This window comes from Pyxicephalus adspersus, chromosome 1 (genome assembly GCF_032062135.1).
Source record: "Pyxicephalus adspersus chromosome 1, UCB_Pads_2.0, whole genome shotgun sequence".
Classification (NCBI taxonomy): Eukaryota; Metazoa; Chordata; class Amphibia; order Anura; family Pyxicephalidae; genus Pyxicephalus; species Pyxicephalus adspersus.
This window is the reverse complement of record NC_092858.1, coordinates 122,486,671-122,513,323: the sequence shown is the minus strand read 5'-3', so window position 1 is coordinate 122,513,323 and position 26,653 is coordinate 122,486,671. Positions and strand designations below refer to the sequence as shown.

The 26,653-nt window shown below is 35.4% G+C and overlaps 1 protein-coding gene across 1 annotated transcript in view; it reads left to right on the top strand.

The window, feature by feature from the left end:
• The window catches only part of TAFA3 (TAFA chemokine like family member 3), a 235,029-nt gene that overhangs the window by 187,837 nt on the left and 20,539 nt on the right, over positions 1–26,653 (top strand). The window contains exons 3-4 of the mRNA XM_072425852.1: positions 762–911; positions 4,795–4,919. Of these exons, the coding sequence (XP_072281953.1) occupies positions 762–911; positions 4,795–4,919 (275 nt within the window). The remainder of the gene's footprint in view (positions 1–761; positions 912–4,794; positions 4,920–26,653) is intronic.

Sequence of the window (26,653 nt, the reverse complement as noted above, 5' to 3'; positions counted from 1 at the left end):
GGAATTGTTGCTGTAATGGGTTGTCATCGCTGAATCTGCAGATCCATGCAGTGGTGTCAGTACCCCCTTTAGATCCTCCCCTCCCCATCTTTATATCCTAAAGAGAATATGCTATATTCTATAGTGTATGACTCATAAATGGCAACACCACTTGGAATGTTGGTACATCAGAGGCAGTGTTGTCAGACCGCATTGGGACGTTGGGGATTCACTGGATATTTGGAGGATCAACAGGTATTTTGTTCTACTTGCAAGGTTTTCAAGGAACATAAGTACATATATTGTATAAACGTACTGCATATACTTTTATTTTATTCTACCCAGGCATATGCTTTAAATAATAGGATATATCATCCCCTCATTGTAAAATTTTTATTATATCTGTGTACAGATATATGACCAACTTTCTTTGAGAGATGGAGGTTTTTAGACGTTGGCAATCAAGCAAAGATAATAAACATAATTAAACTACTGAAATAATATATATAGACATGCCGCAAGTGCAAAATGTAGTAAGGATGTCCTCAATCCAGTAATAGCAATCCATCAAATTTTAGTTCACTATAAATTTTTTAAATGAACATTTCTTGTTAGTGGATGCTGGTGACTGCAATGTGCTCATCTTTTTTGATTTTTTTAAAAATTGATGAAAATGTTATGTTTTACACTCTTTAAAAAGAAAATTAAACCCTAACCAATACAAGGATGAACTGTAGTACCTTCTGTTGTTTATATATCCGCTGTTGTTTTTGTTTTTACAGTTCATGTACAACCTGGCACTTGTGAAGTGATTGCTGCTCACAGATGCTGCAATAAGAACAAGATTGAGGAAAGATCACAGACAGTAAAATGTTCCTGTTTTCCTGGCCAAGTTGCAGGAACTACAAGGGCAGCTCCATCTTGTGTAGATGGTAAGATAAATTCTTATTTTATAAATAACTATCTTCTATATTATTACATAATATTTCATACAGGCATACAAAATGTTCAAGACCTTAAAGTGAACCTGTGGCCAGGCTAAGAACATTCAACCCTATTTACAAGCACTCTGCTCCCAACTCCAAAGAGTGATACAGCAGCTCTGAGTCTCTTGGTCTCAAATTAACACAAAGTGGGTGCATTTGGAGGGGAAGATAAGCCCCTGAGGGCTCAGACTGGCAGTGGAGTTGCAATATGGTTCCTGTTACCTTACATCTCTGAAATGCTTTCTCAGGTGATATACTACATGTAGCATCCCACCCACAAAAGCCTGTATTAAATGAAAAGGAGCAGCAGTTAGTGGTTAGGTAGTGTATACAGCATGGAACTGTCTGCATCAAGAACAGACTTGAAAGACAGTGTGTGCCTGCTGTGAAGTTTGAAGATCAATTGCTCCACAGCGTATGTGGCTACAGAGGTGAATATTGACTTTTTTTTATTTATGTATTGCTTAGTAAGAATACATTTCACATATGGCCTTTCCCATGTTCACTTCAAGGTCCTTCGAAAAAAAAATACATGTGATCAAAGGTTCAGTTTACAAAGTTATCACAAACATGTGTTTGTATCAAACTGTTTTTGCTTTCCTATGCAAGTTTACAGGAATGCAATACCCTTTTTAAGCAGGTCAAATGTAGATGAGAAGATCGACTAGAGGTCAAATACACAAGTCAATGAATTCTAAATGATCTGAAAAGTAATGATAGGTAAAATTGCCCACGTTGGGTTTGTAATGGGTTCTGGCAACGTTCTTGAAAGTTTGCATACCTATTTGAGTTAAAACTGTACAAACAAAGTTTAGAACAGACAACATTCCAATTGGCTGGTGTTTGTTAAGATTGGTACTCTTTGTACAAAGGTAAAAGGCAAGTGTGCAGAGTTTGCAACGAACCCATAATATTGGAAAACAGAGCCATGTCCTACTGAAATAAAACTGGCCCAAACCTATCAACACAAAGCTTAACGATACTAGGTTATTTAAATGGCTTTTTGGCCTTGGCATTAGCTTTTGCTTCGTGTTGTGTTTTTTTTTATTGGTGCATTTTCTTTAGTTCACAAAGCATAAATAGTGTTTACTGCATTCAGTGTGTGTACACAAGCTCTATTGTAATCTCACATTTAAACATTCTGTTCTTGCCACTTTATGACATGCTGGTATTTTTTTCATGTTCAAGTATCACAGGTAACGTTTTGTGCTAAAAGATAAGGGCATCTGAATGCCACAAGATTAAAGAAGCTTATAGATGCACATTTATATATACATGTGCAAAAGCTCTAATTAAATCTAGCCAGCACAGAGGAAATAATTACAGTGCATTAAGGTGCATAACATGAACTTTTTTTCAGTAAGCAGAACAAGTTAAAGCAATGTGAAAATGTTTCCTATGTTTCATTACATATGCATTACTAATTTCTGATCCTCTTCCTGTAGGTAGTTCATATGCATAATTAACATCTATGAGCTCATTAGCACTCTACTTAGCAATATAGCAATTCTTTTTTACACGTACACCCACAATTATTTACACTGTAAACAAAAATGTCAATTGTGACTAGCAAAAATGTATTTTTTTTAGAATAAAACAAATTGTAACAGATTGTAAAAATTATGTATCAGCATGCAGTTGATGCTTTTTGAATTGCATTTATAATTACTAAGTCACCTTCGATAGCAAGGAAATGAAAAGAGCAATGAAGCTGTAAAAAAATCAAATCAATTATAAATCTCTATAAAATGGGTTGATCGTAGTAATGTGAAATCTGCTGGGTTGCTAAAGGGAACTGACTTTGAACGTAAACTTTGTTCTTCTAGTTGCCCTGCAGAAGAAGGTAGCTTGTGTTCTGAGTTTCCATTCTGTTCCCAATGGTTTATAGTTAGGGTTCCCATAGTACGGCAAATCTCTCAAGAAATCAGGTTGGATATAAGCTTGGCTACAAGAACTTTTCCCCAGATGAAGGACCATTAATGAGGGCTTCCAGACTGCACTTTGTCTGCTGAAATGTTTGGGTGGCCACAATAAGAATGCAAAAAGGTAACAAGTGGGAGCATATATTGGGTAATGGTGGTCCTTCAGCAGACTTTGTTGGCTTAGTATGACAATTCATCTGCTTTTCTTTGGCATCACAACACCTAGAACCAGGGCTTGAATAATGCATACCCAAAATAGGCCGAGGATGACAGGAGTGCCAGGGTTTGTACATAGCCACCTGCACATTATATTACTGTAAATAACACATTCTTGAGTATATTGTGGGTCCAACTACACCAATGTGGATGCAGAGTTTTCCCATAAATTCCAGTCTGCATGCATTCTGGATTTAATTAAATTCTAGAGATATTCTGGTATATCTTGAATTGTATACTGAGCTGCATATGTGTACATTTCAGAAAAGACTACACTCAGGTAAGTATGTTTTATTGCAGAAAGAATATCAGCTGCTTTAGTATAGTTTCATTTTATTGTTGGCATGTTTAACTTTGGTACATTACTATGAATCATAGGGCCCTTAGGGGTCATCCTGGGGACCCCCGGAGAAGTTGAGAAGATGGGCTCATCATATTTAGCATGTGGTGGGAAAGTCTGGTCATGACTTACTGTGAAGGGACATGGTAAAAGAGATACAGATAATCTAAGTCTGTATAGAAATGCAGGACCAAGGTCCTAAAAATATTTTAAATGTGTGTTTTTGTTCAGCTTTAAAATAGGAGGATTGCTGACACTATCTGCAGTCTACTATTCATCGTATCACTATTACAAACAGATTGTCAAAAATCAATCAGTCTATTATATCTGTATACGATACACACAGAGATCCAGCGTTTGGTCTAAGCCTAAGTCTAATGGAGAATTTAAATGGCAAGCCATTCCATTAGCAAAATTGTGGTCTCTCTGTAGCAGCTGGAAGTGTCAATGCAATGCAATGCAAAGTGACAATGCAAGTCATTGATCTTAAATCAAGAAAAGGCAGCAGGAGACCTGTCAGCATAGACAGTACTTCTAGGGATCAGTGCTTCATAGAAAAATTGTCTTTGTAGTAAATACAATAACATTGGCCATAATGACATTATAACCTTTTTTTTTAACAATCTTGCACACAGTTACTGTATAACTATTCAAACTTCCTAAAACTTCTGGAAACTTTTTTTTGTAGAACTACACACATGAATTGGCTTGTAAGGTTTTAGCTGAAGAAATACTTAGAGAGTTTGGATTGCAGTAGACATACAAAAACAGAAGGCAATAAATGGATGTTGCTATTGAAAGCAACTGCACAAAGAGTGGCCTGTGACTAGCCATGAGTTCTTACATCAGCCCTTCTATACTAAAAAGTTAAACATTTCCTTACTAGCTATCCTCCCACCCCAGGCCCCATAGTAGCTGTGTGGGCTGCAGGGGGTATTTTTTGCCCACTGCGAATTGGTGTTTTTTGGGCTACATGCATAAAATGTTTTGTTAGTGGGGTAAAGTAAGGCTTTTTGACCTTTTTTTACTGTCTGTTATTTCTCTTGGACTGAACTGGTTGAACTTGATGGACTTATGTCTTTTTTCAACCTAACTTACTATGTAACTATGAAACTGGAAGGAAATTTTTGCAGTGGTACTTTTACGCCTTTAACCTGCCCATACCTACCTAAAAGCAAAATACATTTTCTGATACAGAACAGAACCCAATTATAGTTTGCTAAGTAAACCACTGCAGAAACCATATCTATAACTAATTACAACATAACACGTACTACTTATGACAGTTTACTATTTCTTATGTTTCATTGTATGTTTATTGACTAAACATTGACTTATCCTATGTGTTCAGCCTCTATAGTTATCCAGAAATGGTGGTGTCAGATGCAGCCTTGTTTAGAAGGAGAAGATTGCAAAGTTCTACCAGACTTAACAGGTTGGAGTTGTAGTAGTGGGAACAAAGTCAAAACAACAAAGGTAAGTCTAACAAGAACAACTTTGTATAATGTGTTTGTCACATTGGATTCACAATGAGGCCACCCACCAAACAATAAATACGATAAAAACTAAGCCATAGTCTGTCATTGCCTAACAGGCTACTGGCTACTGATTTGTACAGAAATACTAAAGAATGTTTCAGGTCTCATTCCTTTCCGTGAAGTTCATCAGCTGTGCTAAAATGGACAGTGAGCTTTGGGAGCAGTAAATTGGAATCACTGCAAAATTATGGAAAGACACCAAAGGCAGCTCCAAAAGTAGCTCAGTGGTGTGAAAATTGGTGTGGTCATCTAAATCAAGAAAGCAATAAGGTTTCAAAAACATTGGAATCTTAGTTACAAGGTGTTTGAGGGTTGAACATTTACTGGAAATACTGAAAATTATTTCCAGATCCCAGAGGGAGTAAAGAATTTTGAATCTTAGTTGGAGAAATGCTATTGTTGTGCTTCAGCTTGGACCAATTAAGTTCTGCTGACCCAATTTAGGTAAAAAAAAAAGGAGAACACTATATTTCTGTCTGCATTATTATGTTATATTATGTATCTATACAACCATAGAATGTTTTAGGTATTATATGTCTCAATATGGTGTGATACAAATTAAAGGGAGTCACAGCAAGGAAAGCACAATACAGTAATAAAGAAAGTACTCCATATATTGAAACAACTTCCATAACCTAACCATGTTCGGGCACTTTATACAGGTCATGCTAATTACAGCCAGGCAGTTTGGAGAGCTTTCATGGTCCACTAAATGGTGTGGCTGAATGCTGGGCTTAATAACCACCAGTCTAAACTAAGCTGTGAAAGCCTGAAGACGCAAGGACCAAAATCTCCTCTTAATAGACCCCACACTGTCTGCTCTGCAGTTTACACAGCACATCCTGTACAAGCCTTTTAAAGAAACTCACTTGGTTGCTAAATTGCTGCCAAAAAACTCAGGGGGGATCATTAAAGGAGCCATTTCCATGTGTCCTTATGAGATTATATACTGTATATCAGAAAATTGAACAATCACATGGCTATGCCAAGTGTTAAAGTTGTGTCAAAAAGAAACATGTTGCTATTTTGTGGGACATCATTTTTTTGGAAGGTTTTTATTTCAGAGAGTAAACTGGAAATCTTTTATTGGTATACCAAGGGGTCTATTAATAAATAACTTTTGCCATTCATTAAAGCATTTCCCAGGTGGAGAATCTTCTTGGTCCATGTGTTTCAATGGCAGCAATTGATTCTCCTCCAAGGAATGTTTCACTAAATGTCAGATTTATGCTTTATAAATTGACCCCTAATAAAGATGCTGATATTTTTCAGATAATCTGGAATCCGCAGAGTAATTTACATGTCCTATCATTACACATGACAGTAAAAGCGTAGTTGAGTGCTAGAGGCATGGATCAGCAGAAAAGCACAGTGAATGCAGTGCTTGGAAGGATGCTAAATAATTTGTCATATTCGATCAAAAACTTGCTTGTGCGGATATAACCAGCTGATATAAGCAAAGCAGATTAGACAGGATGGAGCTTTCCCCTAGAGTGCTTAGATTTTCTTGACCCTGAATTTGAGACAAACTTTTAAAGGTTTGCCAAAAGCTTATAATGAGGAAAGATGAGCAACTGATTAAAATGCAAACCAGATCATCCTAATGTTCTTGTCTGAAAAACAGCAGTTGAGTGCACTATTAACTGATCTCTAACAGTTCTACATGTCATTTTGTGTAATGCAGCAATGCCTTGTGATTCAGTACTTTACAATAATTTTGATATATATATATAAAATATAATTGATTGATAGTATATATGACACAATAAAATGATATATGTGCACCTTAAATTGCCAAACACAGTACTGCATCTTATGTGTATTGCATCTTTATTTGTATGATAGGGGATAAAAAAGTCTTAACAGTTTTTTTTAAATAAAATAAGTATAAAAAAAAATAAAATAAGTATAAAAGTCTGCTCTCTCTCTTTGCTATAGTCTCCATTTTAGGCTAGACACGTCAGATGATTCTTGGCCAATACGAGCTGCAGGGCTTATCTTGGAGGAGAATCTGACATACGTACGGAGGCTGTACGATGTTGTTCATAGATCCATTCTGACAGATCCATGAACAACAGAAGTCAAACAACTGCAATGGAAGTGAAGGGAGCACTCCAGCCTTTACATCTCTAGGTCCCAGGTTCGAGTCTTGGCCAGGACTATCTGCATAGAGTTTGCAGGTTCTCCCCGTGTTTTCATGGGTTTCCTCTGGGTACTCCGGTTTCTTCCCACATTCCAAAAACCTGCAGTTGAGTTAATTGGCTTCCCCCCCAAAATTGACCTTTGACTGCATTAAAGAGATATGACTGAGGTAGGGACTTTATATTGTTAGCATTGACAGCTAGTGACATGACTATGGACTTTGTAAAGCGCTGCGTAATATGTTGGTGCTATTTAAAAGGTGTGTAAAAATAATAATAATAAGGGAGGAGATCGCAGTGGGGTTCCCCTCACTTGTTCTCCCCTCTCCCTTTTTCAAAGAATTAGCAAAGATTATGAGGTTTGCTGATTACAACAAGGAGCATGTTGGACACCTGCAGAAGGACCACTCCTTCTAGACAGAGTTCTTATTTTGCAGCATTTTGGAAAGGATCAGGCTTTTTCCACTGTGATAGAACTGTGACTACAAAAATAAATTTGAGCACTGTTAAACAGTGCTAAAGAACCTGAAATGTATTTATCTGATTAAGAATATAGATAGGCATTAAAATTACGTAGTTATCCAAACACCAAAATTTGGGAAAACTTCAGATTGTCTATTCCTTTGACAGATAAACTTTCACACTACATTGTAATGGTAGTTGAAAGTTTAGGGCAAAGTTTAGCTCAAAGCCATTGGCATCAGTTACTCTGCAGCCCCAAACACTGTGCTGGTTCCTAATAAATAAGGCTTCTTTTTGACTGGCAGTAAACCAAAGTGGTTTTCCACATGCTCAACTGCACTCCCAACCACTCAATTTTAATGAAATAGGAGGGATCAGGACCTATTTTGTGCACATGGTTTTGTTTGTGTTGCAGTGAGGTTTCAGGGATAGTTCCTGGAAGCAACAAGTTGATCCTGGCTGATAAGTTGCTTTTCTTCCCTGGAGGAAAAACTACACAGCCACCAAAAATGCAAGGGCAACGCATGCAAACATACTGACCTGTAATGTGGTTTGCTGCTCTTGGGCACTCACAGGTGAGACACTACATGCAGTGTCCCGACAGCAGGCAGGTAATGGGAATCAGGGAGTAGTACGGATTTACTAAATATTTAACTGACCCTTAAGATTACTTGGTACAGCCTATATATGATTTTAGAAGTTGGAATTATATAAACTTCAAAGAATGTAAGAAAAGTTGCTTTTCACATTATCCATATTTTATATTATCCATATTCCATCTTGTAGAGTTTATCCAATATAGTATAAAGAGGCAGGTGATAAAAGGGTGCTTCTGTCACTGGGAAGGGGTGCAATTTTATAACAGTTATATCCCAAGCCAATTTTTCCCAAGTCATTTATTTTAATAAATGAAGCAACAAACAAGAAGGAAAAGAAAAAAAATATTGTTAGTATATTAAATATTAAAGTAAGGAGTTTTTAAGTTAGTGGTCATCTAATCTTTATAGACCTAGAAATGTGTCATGATATTGAAAGAGATAAAAACAGTTCAGACATTTCTTTGAATATAAAATTATCAATGTTATCTTGCAACTTAAAAAAAATATAAATATTTTTTATACTTAATTTTTTTGCATCATTTTATGATTCTAAAAATATAATTTGTTATACTTAGTTGTTACCTAGTTGTTGGTGCCAGGTGAGCTGGTCTAAGTTTTTCAGAAATTGCTATTTTGTTGGGATTTAAATGCTCAACTATCATTAAAAAAACAGTTCGCTAGGCAGAAATGCCTTAGGTCAGAGGAGCATGGCCAGATTGGTTGAAGCTGAAAGAAACACAATAGTAACTCAAATAACGAATTATTGAAACCAAGGTAAAAAAAGCATCTGTGAACATGCATCATGGCAAACAATGAAGCAGATGGGCTACAGCAACAGATGACCTTACTGGGTGCCATTTCTGTCAGCTAAGAAATAATAATTGGACCAGAAAAGATTGGAGAAACTTTTCCTCGTTTTAGGAATCCTAATTTCAGTTGTCACATTCGGATGGTAGGGTCAGAATTTAGTGTCATCAACATGAAAGCATCTAGCTGTCTTGCCTTCTATCAATTCACGCTGGTAATGTAATAGTGTAGGGGATAATTTTTTCACACACTTTGATGCCCAGATGGTACCAAGGGGCAAAATTTAAATGCCACTCTCTGCCTTAGTATTGCTGCTGACCATGTTCATCTTTTTATAACAACAGTGTACCCATCTTCTGATGAGCAGGTTAACACTTTATGTCAAAAGCTCAAATCATCCTAAATTGGTTTCTTGAACATGATAATGAGTCCTCTGTACTCAAATGTCCTCCACAGTCACCAGATCTCAGTCCAAAAGATCCCATTTTAGATATGGTGTGGTGGATATGCCATATCTTGCGTGTGCCGGGCACAATTTTGCAGCAGATGTGTGATGTTACCATGTCCAGTTGTATCAAAATCCCTAAAGGAATGTTTCTAACACCTTGTTGAATCTATGCAATAAAGAACTATGAAGGTTTTATATACAAATAGTGAGTTAACCAGGTGCTGTCAAAGTGTACCTAACATAGTGCCTAAGAAATGTATGTGTACATATCTGTACAAATATGTATGTATAAAAAATATATATCAATAAAACAATCAACAGAATAATAAGGTAGTGGCATCTATCAAATGCTTGTGTGACAGAATCACAGCACAGGTGCCCAGTTGGGAGCAAGCATTGTCACATTAGATCAGAAAGTACTTAATCAAGGACCTTCATTGAAGGACACTGTATTTTATTGAAAGTTATTATAAAAAATGTTAAAAAACTACTTTTGAAATTACATATTTGAGATTTTAGGAACCGGATATACATATACTTAAAAAAGTTAAAAAGTATTTTTTTGTTAGTGCACCAGTTCATAGTTGTATATTTACAGTCATTTAAACAATATATTGTTAGGTAAATGTAATTATTTGTAAAAAGACAAAAAGTTAACTTTTTGCATAAATTATTCTGTTTTTAAAAGTTGCTGTTACTATTTTTATTTTTAGATTGTCCTTTACCTATCATCTGCTAAAAATTCCTCAGTATTAAGAATTAGAATATAACTTTTCACCTGTGCAAAATGAGTGTGTCTTCGTTTAGGCATTTATAGAAAAATGAAGATAATTTATAGGGTGTGAAAATAAAATAGCTGAGAATAGGGTATGAAAAAGGACATTGTGTTATTTATGTATTCTGCTGATAAACAGCACCTTGTGCTTTGTAAGCCTTGAAAACAGCCATCTGCTTTCTAAGGGAGGACACATGTATCTGCACCTGGAGGAACACAGAACACTAGGTGCCTAAAAAAAATGGCCTTTCAGCCTCAAATAATAACATACTTGGCTACACGAATAAAAAAGTATGTAAACTTACATTGTATTTTAATGCATTTAAAAGAGAATGCAGTTAGGGAAGTAACAACCTTCTTGCTTTTGGATTTGAAATTCAGATGACCTAGGAATGCCAGTAGATCCTATCAGTAACCAATGGGAGATTCCATCCACCTAAATCTATTAAAATAAATGTTGGAATTTAGCTTTGCCAGACCATTTATAAAAAACAAATTCCCATATTATTATATATGCATCTAACATAGAGGTCAACAAACTCCGGCCTTTACGCTAAATACAGTCTAGCTGGTAGTTTGTTCCGGCCTAACACCCCCTGGCCGATCTGACCTATTGCCAGCCGGCAACCCGCGGCTCCAGAGTCGCCGGAGTTCCGAAGCTGCATGTGGCTCTTGAGCCTCCTTATGCTGTGGCTCCCTAAAGGGAATTCCCTCTCCTCTGCAATGCATACGGAGGAGAGGGAATGTTCCCTATTTACCCAGGCGGCGGAAGTGTTAACGCCGGCCATTCCTGGTATTTACAAGGCTTTGTCTATTCTTGTGTAGATATGAAAAAGCACAGAGCCTGTTGTGTGGTGTGACCAGCTTGCATGTTATGGCAACAGCTCCAGCAGATTTACAGCAGTCACTTTCCTTTTTGTTTTTTTAACATTCAATATTTTAGAAAGATTTATATTAAGCTTAATCAAAATACAACTTACAAAACATACATAAAACAAATACAAATCAGATAGAGGTGCCACCTAAATGACACTCTATACTATTTCTCTTTGTTCCTCCCCTGGCAGCTCCATAAATGTTTATGTAGGGATGTGAAGATAGAAGGAAAGAAGCTGGACCAGCACTGGAAGTAGTTACACATTTCTGGATGCATTGATATTTATTGATATTTTTTTAATGCATGCCATAACATGCTTTGATATGTTATGCATTTTTTTGGGTTTTCCTAATCAATGAAATCAAAGGTTACAAAGAGTCATGCACTGAAATGAAAATGTTGCATTTATTTTATGGGTTGCCATTGAAATCAGTAGGGCCTTCAACTCGACAGCACAGAAAAAAATTCACCTGCAATGAATTATTTTTGGTCACACGGCATACAGGTATGAACTAGACTGGTATGAACCAAAAAAAACATACACAAATTATCAAAGTAGGAGATAACTATACCATTTAGGTCCCACATCCACATCAAAGTTTACACAATATTTTATACAGTTTTATTATGACTGCAGAGAGCCCTACATATGATGACATAGACATCTAAACTATAAAACATAAGGTGTGAAGACTTTGAAGAATTGTGTCATACATTCTTTCTTTAAAATGTTTTAAGATAAGTTGGTTTCAATGTGGCATGCTGAGTTTAATACTGTTGTGCAAGACCTCTGCAAAGTCAAAAATGCACATACATACAGACTAGACTGTTTTGGTGGATACTGAGTGTGATGAGATCCACAAATCTTTGATGTCACCTGCCTCCTGAGGAAGCAAACAGTTGTTTTATGAAGTGCGTTGACAACTCAAATTGGGACAATTTGGACAAGATCTCTATTATTTTTGTAAAAATTGTAGATTTGTGTCTCATGTATGTTTCTTGTTCCTAAATGTTGAAATAAATTATGTTTTTAATTATTTGATGATAATTATATTTTTGTGCCCTAAAAGTCCAAAAACTAATTAGGAAATAAATATTGTATACCCATTCAAACATTAGCGAATGCACATCACAGCAAAGCTTTCTTGGTATGTGTTACAGGTGTAGAAGGGGTTAACAACCTAATACATAAACAAATAGCATGAAATATCTCTTAGGAAAGAATGTGAATATTCTTAAAAATTACTAAAATAATTAGCAGATTTAATTAAGTCTAAACTTTTATTGTTTGCTTCCCTATTTCTCATTTATTTTAAACTGGTCTTTAGAACAGACATAAAACGCAAATATGTTGAAATCAAAAGTTAAAAATGGTTAAAAAAACAGGAAATAAAAACATGATAGGAAGAAAAACAAAACTTTTTGAAATGAATCCAGTTTCTAATTAAGAGGAAGGGAAGACATAATTCTAGAACACCTCTCAGTAGGAAGAGCCAAATTGTTTCTTGGAAAAGGCAGCCAGATGAACCTATTAAAACACACATACATTATGGGGGAAAATATAAATATTTTTCTCCACTTTTGCTTTTCAAGGAAGTGCCAGCGATGTATAAATAGTAGTGTTTTTTATCATCTCAGCACGAACAGGATGGAAAAACAGGGTGGGTGGAAAAAGGACAAGTCTCTCTCCAGCATAAGGGTAAGAATTATTAAGCCCATTGATTTCATGGCATTATAATACCCAGAGCCGCAGATTACTGAGAATCAGTAACAATAGATCAGGGCAGCTGTTGTACTACTTACTCAGTAGTTTATCACCGGAGCTTTCACACAGTGGCACACACATTTTTTTTAATAGAAAAGCAGGTGGATGCTATATTAATAGTTGAAATATTAAAGGCTTTGAAAATGTGAGCAGTTTATGACTTTATGGGCTGAGGCTGCTTGATTTACTATTAGCCAGTGTTTCAGTAAAGAGAATGTCTGACAATATGAAGCATTGTTGAGACTGTCCTGCAAGGCAAAAAAGAAAAAGGAAGGTAGAACGTTTAGATTATTGTTTAAAAGTTTTCATCATCAATGGGTTGGTCAACGCCCTCCATTTCGATAATTTTTTTAAACACTGTGTTCTAATTTTTAGAAATATCAAAAATAGGATTTTAAGTATTACATTGGAAAGAGGAGTACTTGGCGATTTGGGGAATAAAGGTACACATGTGCAATGGATGTGTATATGTATATGATCTTGACATATCCCTACTTCTTCAATACTCCAAGTGGAAATCAACACCATTGGGAGAAGTATTATATGAGTTGTAATTCGTCAAAAGATACCATCCATGACATCTCTCCTTGAAACCTCCTTTGGGTGCCAACTCTTGTGATAACCTGGAACAGTGTTTCTTGGACTTTTTAACATGGGGTAAGTCCTTGAAATAGTTTTTAGATCTTCAGGGAACCACTGCTATAATTACTATATTCCAATCTTTCAGCACATTAGTGTAGTGATCAGTGGGAAGAATATCATTCTCACAGATAGTCAAAATGGTATCAGTTAAACTGACCTGAGAGTCACAAATTGCTCATTGCTCGAGGGACTGCTTAGCAACTGCTGGAGGAGCCTTAGTTTGTAAACACGGGCCTAGGGAATGAATCTGTATAGGTCCTTGTACAGTATTTGGATGGGAACAGATCACATGCTAAGTCCTTCCTAGTTAATTGGTTTAAAAAGGCCATTAGATGCAGGAAGGAATGCTATTTCATAACAATAGCTTTTCTAGTAACTCTATATTGGTGAAATAAGGTGAAAATGAGAAAAAGTCTCCTGACTTAAATGCAATGAGAGTTTGATTTACACAAATAGGGATCAAACAAGAGATCATCAGCTGGGATCACCTTTTATAATCTGTGACCAATAAATATATAGGGCTCTCATAAACTTTAATACGTTTTCCATCTCCATGGCAGCCTGTGCTTTCTTAAGCAATATCTCATATCTATATAAAAGCTACACAATAATACAGCTCTGTGATCAATAATACATCACTGGAATGTATTTTTAAAAGCAAGCAGAGTTAAGTACCTGAACGTAACCTGGTATTAGCCATTTGCAGTCCCCACACAACAGGACTGGAGTTTGTACTGTTTGGAAAACAGTACAACTCACCAGTTCATTTAATGACAAATAGTATTTAAATAGAAAGAGAAGGCATAGTTATAGAGCTTCTTCTTCTTGACCTACTTTTCCCTTCACTGGCTAATCACAGATAGGGGAGGACCATTGACAGCCTGGGATTAGAAGAAGTGCATCAAATGAAGCTGGCCAACAGACTGAGGACATGAGAAAAGTGCTACAAGAAAAATCTCTAGATTGAAACTAAATATCTTTATTTGTTATTCATTGTTTATATATTTTTTAAACTTGTGTTCTGTTTTAGATGAAATGCTTCTAAAACAGCAAATTAGTAGAAATATCTTGGAGACCTTTACCCTTTTATTCTCAGCTTTTGTTTTGCATGTTGGTAATGCTGTAAGAAGAACATGTGTTTTTGTGAGCAAGTGTCTAGACAAATGATGCTCTTAATATTGCTTTCTTTTTATAACTTTATCTTTTTATTTATTTTTACTGCACTGTGTATTGATCTAGAAAAAAACACTGTAAAAATGAAATGACACTGAAAAAATTCTTACTACCTTTTTTCATTTGCCACACATATTTGTGCCTCTGAGGGGAATGCAAACACAAAGAGATCTAGAATGCTGGGACAACAGTAGGAGGTATTTTTTAAGCTCTGAAACAATTTGCTTTTATATATTTTTAATATTTTTCAGGCTGTATTACGTGTTGGTGTACTGTTCATACAGTAGTGGAGCATTTGTCCCATCTAGTGGAAAGCACACTTTTTCTTTCCAGAGCAACATTTTTCTGGTAACATTTTGCAAGGTGGATTGCATCTCACTTAGCATTTGTATGACAGAACTATTTAATTAATTTGTGCACTCACTGAGTTGAACAAGTTTAGTTTAGCTTCAAGTACATTTGACATGACCAGAGGGATCCAAATTTAAAAGCATTACTATGGTTGTAAGCTTGAAATATGCTTTGGAGATGACAAGAGAATTTCACTAGGAATTAGCTAATGTCTGACTTTACATTCAGTTTAAATCAGCGTAATAGAAATGTATCAAAATAAAAGGTGTGCAAAGTCTTAAAGTTAGTTCCCTTTAGGAAGCAGCCACAGCCTGAGAAGAAATGGCTGTTCCCTGCCAGAAGGCTTTAGGGAAGGAGCCTTGCTCTTCCTATAGAAGGTGTCCTCTCTGCAGACCTCCATTATACCCCACACCCAGCTGTATCATACATCTGACTGTGCAAAAATGCAAAATCAGTGTACCCTACTGATTGGAAAGCTTTAGCTCTGACTAGGGTGTCATATAGGACTTCTGCAGAGAGAGGGGTTCTTACACAGAAAGTGCAAAAGTCATTTCTGGAAGATACAGAAAAAAATACCTGGCTATAGGTCCAACATTTAATAACTTCATTGACAGAACACAAAATTACAGAACCATAGAAAAACCAAACATCCAACAAAGTGTGACAAATTGGGAGAAAGGTGTTTTTGATATAAAATGAAAGTAAATGTGGGGGTAAAGGGGAAAAGGGAAAAAGGTGGGGAGGGGTTCCCTAACCAGTTAAAAAGACCATGACATTGATCAGAATAATCAGTATCCAAAAGTGAAATAGGGTCGTGGTCAAAACAATTTCTTCATTCAACAATGCCAGATAGTCCACATAGGAGCAAAACCGAAATGAGCAGAACCGGGTAATTCCCAGGCTTTCCGCGCCATGATCTTGGAATGCTATTAATTCTTCCATACATCTGATGTCACTCACTTTGAACCATTGCTTTTGGGAACAGGCAATTGTTTCCACATAGCTGGAATGCAAGCTTTGGCAGCGTTTAACCTTCTGAGTGGTAACCCCGAGTGTGGCTCGGGGTAAAAAAAAAACCTGCCGAAAGCGGTAACCCCAAGCTACTTTAGGGGTACCTTAAAACATATCATCGGCATCCTCCAGTGTCCTGCTGGTCGGATCACATCCTTGAGCCACCCTCTTCCTCCGATCTGTCCCCTGGCGAGTGCGCTGACATTCCCTTGGAGTTCCTGGTGGTGACGGTGCTTGCGTTGGTGTGTGCAGAAGCGTGGTGGGAATTTCAAATAGTTTTGTATTGGATTCAATACAAAATAACTGTATTGAATCCAATACAAAGTAATCATTACTTATCACATATATAATCAAAGTTATCATTATATATTATATATGCTACTGTACAGTTATATTAAAGGTTTCAGTATTTTTGATTTATTTATGCACCCGTTTTTAACAGATTTTTCTTTTTTTTCATTTAAAGTTCATTATTAAATTTATTACATTTAGTAAATATTGGACATATTTCGGTGAGTTATGCCTAAGTATTACAGGCCTACAATGTTAAATAATTTTCATGAAAAACAAAGTATTGCTTTTATACATATAAATCTGGACAGAAATGAACCGCCCAGGAAGTTAATAACTGCCTTATCAAGGAATAGCAGTAACATTTTTGGACATCCCAGAAATACACAAGATGGCAAGTTCTAGCTTGACTCAGATAGAGATGAAACATTAGAAACGTCTGACTGAAAGGTATTAAGCACAGAGCAACTTCAAAAAATATAGATAGAGTCCTTGTGTCTTGGTGGCATCTCTAACACATAGGGGAATCATAGGAATAGATCCTGGATAGGACCAATGGGATTCTGTAACTGTTAGACCTTTTGTTATGATGCACCTTTAAAGTAGGACTTTCATTAAAAAAAAAAATACTATTACGTGTGTAAAACTGTCGATCACTCTGCAAACCAAGTCCAGCAGGTCCTGCGTATCACCTGATCTCCGATTGCACAGACGAGAGATCAGGCGACATGTCTTCTTGAAAATGTAAAATAAAAAGTGTCGATTTCACTCACATGCCCGAGATTGAACATGAGCACAAGGGGTCACCCACAGCCTACTGGGATAAGTGACATATTTTCCCCAGGAGTCTGCCGGTTTCCAATTCAGTCTTTAACGCCCTGGGGGTAAAGATTAAAATTGAAAAAAAAAAACAACTTTTTTCATTATATAAAAGGGTTAGCCACTCTTTATAAGATGTAAAACTGTGTTGATAGGTCTGCTTTAAAGTATTGTAGTTTATCTAAACTAAAACCTCAGTTGAGCTTTCTTTTTCTAGCTTTTGTAAAAGAACAAAACAAACAAAAAAAGATACATTTGTTTCTATTTGACATACTCTATATATTATGATACATGTGTCTGAATGTTTTAACAATTGCATAATCAGTGCATTGAATTTCTTAGCACTTTAAACTGTAGCTTACTATTGTAAATTATTATTCAATTGCTTATTATCATTCTAGATTGTAAGATAATATGAGCAAGGTTCTCTTCTGTATTATGTTTTGTTACAACTCTATAGATTTTGCTATACAGCTTGTCATTGAAAAAGTTGTTGGTATTATCTGTTTTCTTACGCATTCCAGTGCGGTTTAAAATGATCATGCTAAAAAATAATTTAATCAAATAACAATAGTATGTATCAACCAGCAAAAACCTTGAGTAGAGGTTAATGTGGCGGAGTGTTCATTATGTTAAATGGGGAACATTTTTCTCAGCGCATTATTTTTCTCAATAGGCTTTGATGTGATTTGAAAAGAAAAATCCTTCAAGTTCTGATAATAGTACACAAAAATACTCCTGTACAATGGTAAAAGTAATGGGGAGTAGCGTAATCTTCCAAGGTAACAGGAAATTATCTACACTTCGTAACACAATGGGTATAAATCACAATACTTAATAGAAAATAACTTTTAATTACATAAATAGAATGTGCCAGACCTAACTTGGTCATTTTATTGTATTTGTAAAACTAAAAGACACTCAATGAAAATAGTAAGTACTGCTGCTTTCCAATTTACATGTTATTATACTGGTTTTCTGGCAATTATTTTAGTTGTTTATGTATGTTTGCAACCTTCTTTTTCTAAATAAACATTTATTCCTTGTGCAGAGCCACCAAGCTACCCATTAAGCAGAACAACCCCTCTGCAAAACTACCAAGCTCACCCTACATAGAACTACTCCTACACAGAGAATTGCCACTGTACAAAGCCACCAAGCTAACCCTATCCAAGATAACCCCTAAATAGTTATCCCTTACCAAAATTAAATCATAGGAATGTGCTATATGTAGAGTATAGTTAAGAATACTTGTATATTTTTTTCTATTACATCTCTGTTCCAAATCATACCTATACATGCCAGCCTTTTTTCTGGTATGAACCTCAGTAGACTGTAGATTATCATATTGTCAGAGTAGTCTAAGGAATATCTAAATATTAATAAACATAAAAATGATTATTATGATATCATGAAACATATTATTTTATTTTTAATTCCTCTACCTGATGCTCCAATTTTGGGGTAATGTTTTAGATGTACAAAAGACCGTTGAAACTTAAGTGGGAAATGTAATAAAATGAACTTTTGAACTGAAGAAACTTTTTTTTCTCTTTTAAAAACAAAATATAAAATAAAGTCTACCACAATATATTTCCTAAGCATGAACTTTAAAGCATTTGTTTTATTATAACTTTTCTGATCTCTAGAGTTATACGTGTTGAACTGTACTGTAAGCAAAGATATTTGCCTTCTTATGTTCTTCTTTACTAAATAAATGGCACTGTCTTCGCTCAGACACTGCCTAGGGAGACAGCGTCTACTTCCCGGATTGGGATGGTGGCTTTAAATTGAAACAAATTGACATCCTGATTCATTAGTAAAAGAAGGGGTATCCTTAACATAGCTAACTGATGGCAGCATCATAGCCTAGGCAGCACCATAGCCTAGGCAAAGTCACAGAAGGAGGGCATATTCAGTCCATTAGTGACAATTATGTATTTTTTTATAAGTTAGGGATATATTCATGCAGGCTTTAAAAGCTAGTCACTAAAATGTTTCCTAGAATTGTAGGATTCTTCACAATTTGATTGATAAAGATCACTTTAAATGCGTTCACTATGACAAGCTTTAGAAGTGCATACAAATTGAGAAGCCTGGGATATAAAAATCCACCTCTGTCTGCAAGTATATTCCTGTTCCTGACTGTAGACAATTTTATTTTTACTATTTAATCTGTTTAAAAATTCATAAATTACCATTAAAACATTGTAAAAACTATATATTTTTCTCCTCTAAAACATCTGCCTGAAGGGAGGGAATGCTGATTCAGAAATGGGATGTTTTGTCTATGGGAATTGATCGTGAACATGGCGTGCACAAGACACTCTGTTTTAATAAATCCAGCGGAGACATTCCTGCTGCACCCCTGAAGACTGATGGCATCAGGGGAAGCACCTTAGCAAATCCTGACTATAATGTGCTGTGACCCATGCCACCTTATTTCTCTATTGTTTATAGACAGCAGATTCATCATTTGTGCACTTGAGGTTTCCAGAAATTATTTCCTGCAGCAATGCCTTGAAGCCCTCTAAAAATTGCACATATCAGACAAAAAGCATTGTTTTTGATCTATGATATCTATGATAAGCTGCGGTACTTCTCTGAAAAATGACCAAATGCTCTAAAAGAATTCCCACTGATTACACAATTCTGTATTTGGAGTTTTGGTTTAAGTGAAATGTACATCTAAGCTGGCCTTGTATACCTGCCGTTGTCTGATATTACCTTTCATCAAAATTCTTAAAATTAAAATAACACAAAAAATAAATGATTAAAGAGCTTTGAAAAAGATGTTTGGGATCTGGTGACACATATTAAAATATCATAACTAATATGTCAAATATGTTTGGTAACTGCTAATAGGAAACATTTGTTAGCTGCATATTTAGGGCTCATTTTGGTCATTTAAATGCCACTAACCCACCGAGGTGTCAGTAATGGGAAATACAAGAAAAGACCAAGTGTTACCACCTACCATTATTATTTCTTAGGAATCAACAGATATTTCAATAAATATTAAACACTAATAAATATATAACAAACAGTTTAAACGCTATAAAAACAGACCAACAGGAACCTAATAGGAAAATTTTATTGATAGGGTTTACGTACCCTTTAAATGCTGCAATGGGAATCAACAAAAACTATTAATAAGCTAAAGCATTTTTTACAGTGATATCATGATCTCCATTTTAAAATACAGTTCATATTAATTTCTATGTTTGTTCTACAAGATCCTGAAACACATTTATCTCAGAGATATTCAGCAACTTCACGGTGTGTTTGATTCATAGACACATTCATCATAAAGAGACGTGCTTGTGTTCTTCTTGTGGGCTTGCAAGATGTCCTCCAGGACAAGGTGCAATTAAACGAGATGAAATAAATAATGACTGATGTGTCACGGTTAATCAGTTGTGTAATACTGCAATCATTGTTCCTAATTCAACTAGAGGCGTGATTTTTCCTAATCAGTTTTAGCATTTATTACCATTTCCTTCAAAACAGACAAGCAATATTTCTTTAGTACTAGGAACATGGTGATTTTATTAAGCATGCCTTATGTGTGACACATATTAGTGGTTGATTGTCAGACCTGGCATTGACACAAAAGAAGTTATATTAGTATTATGTGTTATTTTAACTCCTTTTGGGGAATAAAATATACAAAGATTACTAGTGTGTGGTTTCAAATGACACATTGGAACAGAATGGAGAATTGCATTATTACTTTAATTTAATTCTCTTTCTCCTATTTCAAACACATAAATACACTTATACATGCACTGACTCTTCTTAAGTTTTATTATCTGGGCCTTAGCAGAATCGGGTTTTTAATTGTACCAACCAATTCCAAAAATAAAGGAATATTTTTGATTGCTTAACTAGTACCTATAAATGCTTAGCTAGTAGTAGTTAGCCACGTTAGTTAGTCAAATTGACCCCAATGATCAGGTTGATTTGTTAGTTTAATCTGAATCCTACTCAAGTGAAAAATGACAAGTATATGTATGTATGTTACATTTCTATTTCCACTAGAAAGTTGCCAGGTTCTAAATACACTAAATCTCAGCCAATCTAGCTATTCTTTGATAGCTTATCGTCCACCGGCCGGAGTGGCTGAGCCATACACTATACCAGTCATTGACAAGTGTAGCCTATGGCTCAGCTATTCCAGCTTGTGGATGATGACTGACACAACATACAATGTACCTGTCATTGCTTTAGCCATCGAATCTGTCTTTATTCACCTCAGGGCCAATGACCAATGTTTGGGTTGAATTGATCTAAAGCTGTACACCATGCAGGTAAAATAAGCATTAGCATACGACCTCCCCAAAATATTTTCCCTAATTTAAGGCCAAGGTAACTATTCCATACAGTTGTTTTAGAAACACTAAGGGCACAGCATGTGTCCAATTACCAGAAGGCCAAAAATCCTGTACAATACAATAAAATAAACCATTCCAGTATTCTGATTTGTGGCCATAAACCTATTACAAATGATGTTTTCTTTACTACATTAATTAACACAGATTGAGCAAAAACATTTTAAAACACCAGAAATCAGCAGTACAGTTTTTACTAACTTTTTAATGTTGTAAAATGTAAATATTGTTTGACACAAACTTATTCTGTCTGTGACACAAACAAATAAGCTGACACAAACTAATTCTGGTCATAGAATATAATATTTCCCCTGAGATAATACAGATGTATATTTGTTCTAGTATGATAAAGCAACAAAGATCATATTATGTGAACTCTACAATACACAAATCATCATATGAAAATACAATTGTTATTCAGTTTAAATGTTTGTATATTGTTTATCTCCCATATAACCTCTTGATTGCCAGTGTACATATGTAAAAAGTATCTGTAGTTTTAAGTAAAGCTCTTTTTTGTTAGTGGTTAAAGAGTAAATATGTACATCTGTTTCAATATTAATACCATTAATAGAGTTCTGCCTCTAAGAATGATGAGGTGACACTGTCTTAAAAAGGAAATATATATTGTGGAATACAACTAAAAACATTTCCATTGTGTCCATAGTAGACCCATGGTGCAAAAATGCCAGAGTATAACAGGAGAATATGTAACTGTCAAGAGTGTGGACGTTGGAGCTACTGTGCTGATGCATAATATGCCTAAAAAACACTACTACTGCTACTACTACTAAAACGAGGGTGCTAGTCCATTATTTTATACAAACACTTTCAATTAAAATTGGGGGGAAAAAGCAACTACTAATATTCCTAAATCCATGTTTTGTTTAAGTTAGAAAGATCAGGCAGCATAGTTGATTCAGTGGGTAGCATCTTTGCCTTTGCAGCGTTAGTGTTCTGGCCAGGATTTGAACCTGGGGCCTATTTTTTGTTGTATGTTTTGCAAGTGTCTGTGCAGGTTTCCTCCCACATCCCAAAAACATGCAGTTAGGTTTATTAGCATCCCCTCAAAAATTTGCTTCAGACTATGTTAATGTTATATGACTATGGTAGGGACTAGTGTTGGTGTTCAAATTGGGGTTGTCCTTATATTTGACCTGAATATGGCTGTTCGAATTCAGATAGACCCGACCTGAAAAACACAGGATTCGACTTCGCAAATTTGTGTGTAAAAATATGTGTAAAAAAAAAAAAAAGAGGTTTTAATAATAAATTAATTTATTAAATTGTTATTTTTTTTACAGGTTGTGCCGCAATGACAGGATGATTCCCACAGCTGCATTTATTCTGAGCACAGCTGTGGGAATCCTCCTGTCAGTGTGGGATCCCCGGGCCCTGGAGGTTAAATGAGGACAAGTCTCCCCATTCATTCACTTCTAGTGCTATCAGCTCCGCTCCCCTGATTGCTTTTGCAGTTCTACACAGTCACCAAAATAACCTGAATTCCCCCCCCCAATAGACTTTAATGGTGTTCAAATTCGGCGTTCGGTCGAATATCGGACTATTCCATCGAATAGCCGCCAAATTGAACACTGAGCTATTCGACCAACACTAGTAGGGACATTAGATTGTGAGCCCCTCGGAGGGACAGTTAGTGAAATGACAATGGATTTTGTAAAGTGCTGCGTAATATGTTGGAGCTATAAAAATATAATATAAAGTCATATGCATGTTATCCACAATGGAAAAAGGTAGCTTCAAAAATCAAAAATCTTGGTGACTTTTTATGTTCTGATGTTTTAATCTTTGGAACCGTATGGATTACACATTAATACCTGTGTACAATTCTATACATACCATTTTTATAGAATTTATAGAAATGTCCAAATGCAAAAAATATAAACATTTTATTGTAGGAAAAAGTTAAAATTTCACCAGTAGCAAAATTATAAGGCTGTTTCACTGTATAAAAGGTTAAGACATTAGACATAATAATAGTGTGTGGTAATCTGGGCAAAGCTTGCACAAAATGTACAAACATTTCTTTGTTTGAAATAACTGGTTTATGTAGACATACCATTTAGGTGTTTCAAAGAGATGTTGTCTGTAAAATAATAATAACATATCTTTAAAGAGATTACATTTGTTTTTGTATAGATTTATGGGGTAAGCTAGCTCCACTGACAGCTTACTGTAGTGAGTTTTCATTTTCTGGTATATCCATTATGAAAATTCAGTTGTATGCAGAGGGGACAGAAAGGTGTGTTACTTATCAATAGGAGTATAATTTATGTCATAAACCTCATTCTTCTACCTGCTGCATTTTTTCCTGAAGGACAGATCTAATCCAATATTGTCAATAATAAGTAATGAACTAGGTTTTATTTCTTGTGTTTTTTGGCAACTCTGAAGTAATATTGCATTCTAGGCTATAAGGGAGTAGAATTGATGTAGGAAACTGATCAGGCATAATGTTATATTGTTAGATAAATACTCTAAGGCACACTGGAAGATTTTCACTTCGAATCATATTTTCGATCCAATAAACAAATTGGATCTGATGTAAACCTGAACTGATTTCAACAGCTGACTGTCTTAGGCAAATCATTTATTGACCCTTAATCAGAAAGTAGACTAGGTGATCCAATCAAGTCCAATTGGAGTTTGGAACTGATGTCTAGTAATAACAAGGTTTCTAATTTGGTTTGTTGAAAGGTAGCTTTTGTGAGGGTCACTTATCTAATAAAGCTTCTCCTCCCGGCACATTATTCTTTTAATTGGTACATCTACACATTTAAATGATCATTGACTGTTCCCAGTTTTACTTTTTAAGGAAACTTTGGTCATGCACTATTCTGTGCCTCCATTCAGTGCCATTTGGGGGTAGGCTGTGGTTCCTGGCAGTCTGACAGTGCCTACGATTTCCACCACCAAGCTTCTGCATGTGCTACTATGTGGGCATGTGCTACTATGTGCATCTGTTTCCCGTCTCCTGTGTTGGTGTGTGGCCCCCCTTACATGAAAACGGTTCTCTGGCACCTGATTTGTCAAGGCCACATAAAAGTTGTGCTTGGGTCAAGCATGCAACCTATCATGGCAGTTTCCTAAACTGCTGTAGGTGTGTTTTTCTATTTAACTTGTTGCTCATTTGCTTCTAGCTGCCCTCTATATGACTTCTGCCTTTACCTCCCATAGCCTGACTTTTGACATTAAACTCCCTTAACCCTTGCATACATTGCCTTGTTGCTTGACTTCTATGTTTGACCTTTGGCTCACACCCACAAACTGCTGGACTGTGATTGGCTAGTCATTTTTGTTTGCCCTCATAACTCATTTCTGTTTTTGTAGGCCACGATAGATTTATGTACAATCTTACCTTTTGTAAAAAGAAAATCCTTTACTGTTAGTCTATTTAACCTCCCCAGCGGTAATCCCGAGTGTGACGTGGGGTAAAAAAAAGATGCTGAAGGTGGTTACCCATGAGTCAAACTCCGGGTAGCTAAAACAATGTAAAACATTAGTAAATAGAGCCTTACCTGGACCGCTGTCGTCCTTCGTCGTCCTTCTTCGCTTTCTCTGGCCGGCGTCCTCCACATGTTCACGCGTCCTCTGATGGGTCCCGGTGAAGTGCAGCCATTGTGTCGTGGGTGCGGCAGAAATTTTAAATCTATTTGTGTTGCATCCAATGCAAAATAACTGTATTGAATGCAATACAGTGGATTTATATGTCTAAAAGCAGTACATTGTCTTTCTTGAGCATTTATTTTACAGTATAATTGATTGTATGAATATATTATATATTTTATTGTTTTTTTTTATTTAAATTTTTTTTTATATAATTAAAAAAAATATTTTTTTTAGTTAATTTATTATTTTGACATGGTTTTGTGTTTCAAACTTTATTATACTCATACTATTATAATATACTGTAAAATACATTTTCATGAAAAGCAATGTACTGCTTTTAGACATTTAAATTTGGACAGAAATGAACCGCCCAGGAGGTTAAATTATAGTAAATATTTATAAAGAAATTGTTTTAGAAATGCAGGAGTAAACATGAAAAACATGAAGATGAAGAAGTGTAAATTTTCATATATTAAAAAATAAATAAGTAGACATGTTACCTACACTAGAAAATGAATTTAAAGGTAATGAAAATAAAAAAAAGAGAATTCTCTAAGACTTCTCTAAGAACTAAAGAGAGATAAAACAAGAACCCTCTAGGCCTATTTTATTGTTTGAGGGTAACTGTTCCTTTTTCCTTGCATTGTAACCTTAATAGATAATTAAAGTATTTTATAATGTGCTTCATTTTATTTCATACTGGAAGCCACAGTACTAGGCATCCTAAGAGAAATATGTGATAAAGAAAAATACTCCCTAACCTTCTCAAACCTGACCCTGTATACCTTTCAAGGTGATACATTACTTAACTAGGTAAACAGCCTAAACTCCAATACTAAATGACTCCTTTTGTAAAGCCCTAAATAGTTAGGCTCTTTCTTCTGCCATACCAAACTGGGGCAGATTACAAAAGAACTATTATAAAGACACATTATTTTATGATATTTGTATTTATGCATTTATGTATTTTGAATACACATACGTGGATAAATTGATGGTCTTTTATACTACCAAGTTTTTATGAATACTGAATGTTCTTTTGAAACTATTACTAATTTAAACTTTCCTACAACACCCCAATTGAATTGCTATTTTTTGAAGTTTAACTTTGGTTTATTGAATAGGTTAGATTATAAAGAAAATGTTTCAACTTGTTACACCTCATCTATTTATTTTGTTTACGACCTCTACACCAGTCTACATTTGTTCATTGTAGTTTAAAGGCTCCTTAATTGGAAGCTTCATGACTTCTGTTATCGTTTGTAATGGCATTAGAAAGTCATATTGATTTTACAAAATGCATCTTATTTGATGGAAAATGATTTGAACTGTGACCTAGCCAAGCAAAAATGCCTATGAATAGACCCATAATTGACTTATGGTTCTTTGCTGGTAAACTGACTGTTAGCTTTGTGGGTATGTTTTCAGAAAATACATTTTGAAGTTATGTCGCTATTTCATTTGTGAAATAATTGATAATATAAAAAGTATCA